The following is a 4,742-nucleotide window of genomic DNA, read 5'->3' as shown; positions in this document are numbered from 1 at the left end:
CTGCTCCTCAGGTCACGACTCAGTGGTCCATCTACATCTCAAGGATAAGAGACACTCTTGAGGAAAGCAAAATTCATATTCTGGAGAGAAGAGGAAAACAATTTAGGAGCAGAGTGAGAGAAGCTATCATGTTAAACTGGAAAAAACGTCACTAAACAGTGACAGTGGCTCCTGTTCACCTATTGAAAAACTTATAATACAGCCTCAACTCTCCTCAGCTGGTTTCGCAACCATTTGCACAGTGAATCACATGACCAAAACATGTTGCTCCAGTAGGTAAATAACTCGCAGGTGACAACAAATCAGATGGTCCACAGGATGGGTGGGTAGGTCTGTGACACACGTGTGACCTGTGACAAGCACTTTTTAAGCCTGGAACCTCACACAACTCATTTAGAACTGAGGACGATTTTCAGGTAAGTGGTGAAAAATCTTCAGGTTCCAAGAAAAGAAGTCTTATTGCTGTGTATTTAAGCACTTTGGGTTTCTGTTATTTTGTATTTTATCCCGACTCTAGAGGGCAGTTGAGAGTCCCAGATGATCATGCAAAATTTTATAACTGTGAGCGCTCTTCTGCCACTCTTCTTTTCTGTCCATGCAGATGTTGTGGGGCGTTTTGAGGTTTGTGATATTTTTACAGCTTTTTCAGAAACTTCAAACATTACATTCAAATATTGTGTAAGACATTCACTTATAGAGGATTCTGTTTGGATGTTTTGCCCCAGGATGTGCCAGAATGCATGAGGTACTTCTATAAAGACAAGGTTCCAGCATGGGGGGCTTCTACACCTGGTGCTGCCCGTCTCTGTCAGCGCTTTGTCAACAGGTACCTAATCAGTAGAGGGAATACCAAAAGCTCAACAGTACATTCAGTATTTTTATGCGAACCTTTAAATTTTCTCTTCACTTTCAGGTGATTTAAATCCCTGAAAAAATCTTCCGACCGTAGCGCTAATATCTCCTGGGCTTTGATATTACCACGACAGCCCTTCTGATCCTCTAATAATGGGTGATAATCCTTCCACCATCAGGTACCACTTTGCCACGCTGTATGACACCAACCATCGCATCGCTGTCTACTCTGCTTATCAATTCGAGCCCAGCAATGGGGGTGGCAGAGAGAAAAGGTGGTTTGTAGAGCCTCAGGTTGGTATCATACAAAATCATATGGTCTCAGCACACTGCTTGATGTTGTTAAAACTGTTGATCTTATTCAGATTATGTATCAAGAGCACAAAGATGTGTTGTGCTGTTTATTTGCATGATGGGCATCTTTATATCTTACAAGTTTTGTATGTCAGAATATCTGTTTTTCATGTGGTTTAGCTGGTGGATATGTCCTGGCAAGCAGAGATGAAAGATGGCTACTGGCTGGGGAAGGACCACCCCGGGATTTACCTGGGAGAGAAACAAGCTCTAAATGAGGACTACACAAACTCTGGCTTTGACCGTGGTCACCTCAACCCCAACGGACACCATGCAGGTAGTGGAGGTTGAATGCTGGTGGTCTGTTCTGTGGGTGGAAGACAATACGAGGCACTGCTCTACCAGAGATCTCTGACACATTACTGTTTATACTCACTTCCACATATTTATTCTACTACTTTCCCACATACATGTCTTTTAAACTAATTATGATTTTTAAAACTAATACAAACTAAGCAAATACATGACAACCACCCAGTTTATCCATCAATGTTCAAATGGCCCAATATAACACAACATCTCTTTTAAACTGACCTCGTGCCTGTGGGCTGAGATACTACAGTTCACATCTTTGGTATGATAGTGGTGTTACTTCTTATAAATGTAGGGGAACCAAAGAAATTTAAATCTAAATTCACTCGTGTTTCTTTAAGAAATGGTAGTGACCAGATCTTTTTTTCTTTTTGTTTTGTTTTTATGACCTGATACAAAAAAAGCCCCTGCGAATTATAAGTGGGTGTTTTTCCACTTTACATGATTCTTTATCCCTGAATGTCGTTCCTCTCTTCTAACTGGAACTCAGACAGCTCACTCAGCATTTTTAAAGGATCATTGTGGTAACATGTCTAATTGCAGTTGTCAAAGCCTTATAAAATGCAAGACCAGCAAAATGTCAGTATGTGATGCATCACAACTCAAGAGGAAGAATGCATTGAACAGACTTATCTTCTGCTCTCTGACACCCTGTTTGACCTTAACACTTAAAAATGTTTCTCTGTGCCCACAATTGTTGAATTGTTTCTATCTTATTCTATTTGTTTTTTCCGTTAATTTATATAGCAACTCTCCACATCTCTCTTGCAGTCCCCAGTCGCAACGCCACTTTCACCTTAACCAATGTGGTTCCTCAGAATCCCAAAACAAATCAAAACGCCTGGAGAATTCATGAGAGTGAGCTTACAGATCTTTTCCTAGCCAAGTGTTCAAAGGCCTATGTGCTGGTTGGAGCCATTCCCTCTGTGAACAACTGGATTGTCAAAAACAATGTGAAGCGTGTCAACATCCCAGACTACGTGTGGAATGCCTTCTGCTGCGTGGACAACAATGATCAGCCCGTTCAGAGTGGTGCAGGCACAGCAAGAAACACAGAAGAAAACTGGGTGGAGAAGCTCTCTCTGGATGAACTGGAAGAATTTCTGCAGCAGTTCTCCAACGAACCAGTAGGGGAGCTGTTTTACAACAACTGCAGGGCATAAAGGTTTTGCAAAGGAACAAATTTTGATCTTCACCTGTTTTCGAATCTACAGTAGATTTAAACAACTTCCAAAAATATTTTTTCTTATTGACTAAGTAGTGGTAATACAGTAAAAACACATTTGAGGGCATGAATGTTAACTTTTAACAGCTTTAAAATGAATGAACGCATGATCACTCTTCCCGTGTTTTATCATTTGAATTTGAATTGACAAAAAATAAAATACATACTTGAGTAAAAAAAAAAAAAAAAGCCAAAAATATACAAATGTCAAATAAATGCGACTGTTTCTTCACTCAGTTCCCTATTATATAGACTAGGAATTTATTAAGTTGCATATTGGCGCAAATGTTCTTATCCTGGCAAAATGATGAACCACATGTTTGGATTTGTAGCATAACATATCATCAATTTAGAATAGACGTAAATGTCAACTACTGGTCAAATTTTCAGACCAGGAACCTTGCTGTGAGACAACAAAGTGAACCACTTTACTTCCATGAAACCTAAAGAATTTCCAATCCTTCTGACTTCAAATACAACAACGAGCAACATACAGAAAATAATAGTCACTTACGCAATGCATTTTCTAATGTAATCAATAAATAATAACTTGCTATTCGGAATCCGGTCTCTATGCATTGTTGTCTGATTCGCTTTTCTTCACAGGGACACTACACAGAAGCCTCCATCTCATCTTTTTAGTTGTGTTACTGTACATCTTTGTTATGTAATTCGTGAACTATTGGAAAAATAAAAGGAAAATTATTCAGCCAGCAGACGCCTCCTTAATGCCTGCTTAGTTAATCTATCATGGTGCTATGCGAAAGGACTTGTTGCAACACATGAGGACAGACATTGTATTCAGTATGATGGAAGAACAAAACCTGAAACTTAAAGAAATCATCTGCAATAAACTAGAAAAGTGGTGAGATGGTATACTAACCACACGCAAAAAAAACCGAGATGTTAAAATTTTGTAATAATCCAACTTTCACTTTTGTCCGTCATAAAATATCTCAGCTATAATGCTTGGCACAAATGCATTCTGAGTTTTTTGTAAAAAATGGATTAAGGCATCAATTTCCATGGTGCCCAAAAGACAGTGAGGTGAAATCTTCTGAGTAACACAGAAATGAAAAATAAATGAAAAAAATACTCCATTCATCCAAAAGAGAACTTATAGTGTTGCTAAATTTTTCTTTTCTTTTGTTGATCACAGTCATTTATGTATATAAAGTTATGTACAGGATATAAAGTGTTGTATTGTGTTGTGTTTATTAGCTTGTGGAGCATTCTTCTTTTTATATTCTGGTGTAGCGTACTCATGATGACCGGTGAAAGGGGGGAGACCCAAAGAAACCCTTTGCTTTGATCTGTTGAGTGGTTTCAAAATAACAAAAAACCCTAATTTACAATCATGAGAAACAGGGTGAAAAAACAATCCAACCCAAGGACCTTCCACCTTCGAAAGATTCTGGAGTCAGATTAACATCTGCTCAGCCGGCCAGCGTTGGGTTGGATAAACATAGACTCACATTTTGGTACCAAATGGGTGAGTGGGATGCGTACCAAGAGGGAACATTACCATTCTTATCTGAAGAGTTGTAAATTAAAACGTGACACTCACCATCCGGACAAAAGACAGACCCTTGTTGGAAATAAGGAAAAGCTTCAGAACCAATTCCAGATGGATTAATTAGTCTGTCACCAATATGCCTCATACTTACCTCCTGACTGTGAAATATGAAAAAGGACAGCTCAAGCATCCTTTTAAGACTTTCCACGACGCTGTATGTAAAACACCAGGAAAGCAATTATTCCGACGTAGGTCCCGACTTTTGTGCCGTGGAACCACAGCGCCATTACAGCGAATCTTGGAATTAGAATCATTCTGTATTTTGTACTCCTGTGACTGTAGCATGAGTACAAATTAAATGTGTGTGTGTTACAATGAACCGGAGGTCCAACCGACGGAATAACAGTCAGTCAATGAACCGTGTGTATAATTAAATTCAATTCACTTCCATTTCAATTCAATTTTATTTATATAGCGCCAGAT

At 39.0% G+C, this 4,742-nt stretch overlaps 1 protein-coding gene across 1 annotated transcript; it reads left to right on the top strand.

The window, feature by feature from the left end:
- Positions 1 to 389: 389 nt before the first annotated feature.
- LOC140313793 (endonuclease domain-containing 1 protein) lies at positions 390 to 3,441 on the top strand. Its single transcript, XM_072391772.1, has 5 exons — positions 390 to 621; positions 726 to 830; positions 1,036 to 1,146; positions 1,327 to 1,483; positions 2,290 to 3,441. Exons 1-5 carry the CDS (start codon positions 538 to 540, stop codon positions 2,679 to 2,681), a joined length of 849 nt encoding a protein of 282 aa, XP_072247873.1. The 5' UTR covers positions 390 to 537; the 3' UTR covers positions 2,682 to 3,441.
- Positions 3,442 to 4,742: the final 1,301 nt, after the last annotated feature.

This window comes from Leuresthes tenuis, unplaced genomic scaffold (genome assembly GCF_036924035.1).
Source record: "Leuresthes tenuis unplaced genomic scaffold, fLeuTen1.0.hap1 SCAF_9, whole genome shotgun sequence".
In the NCBI taxonomy this organism is placed as follows: domain Eukaryota; kingdom Metazoa; phylum Chordata; class Actinopteri; order Atheriniformes; family Atherinopsidae; genus Leuresthes; species Leuresthes tenuis.
Note: the sequence above shows the minus strand (reverse complement) of the source record. Positions and strands in the feature narration are given on the sequence as shown.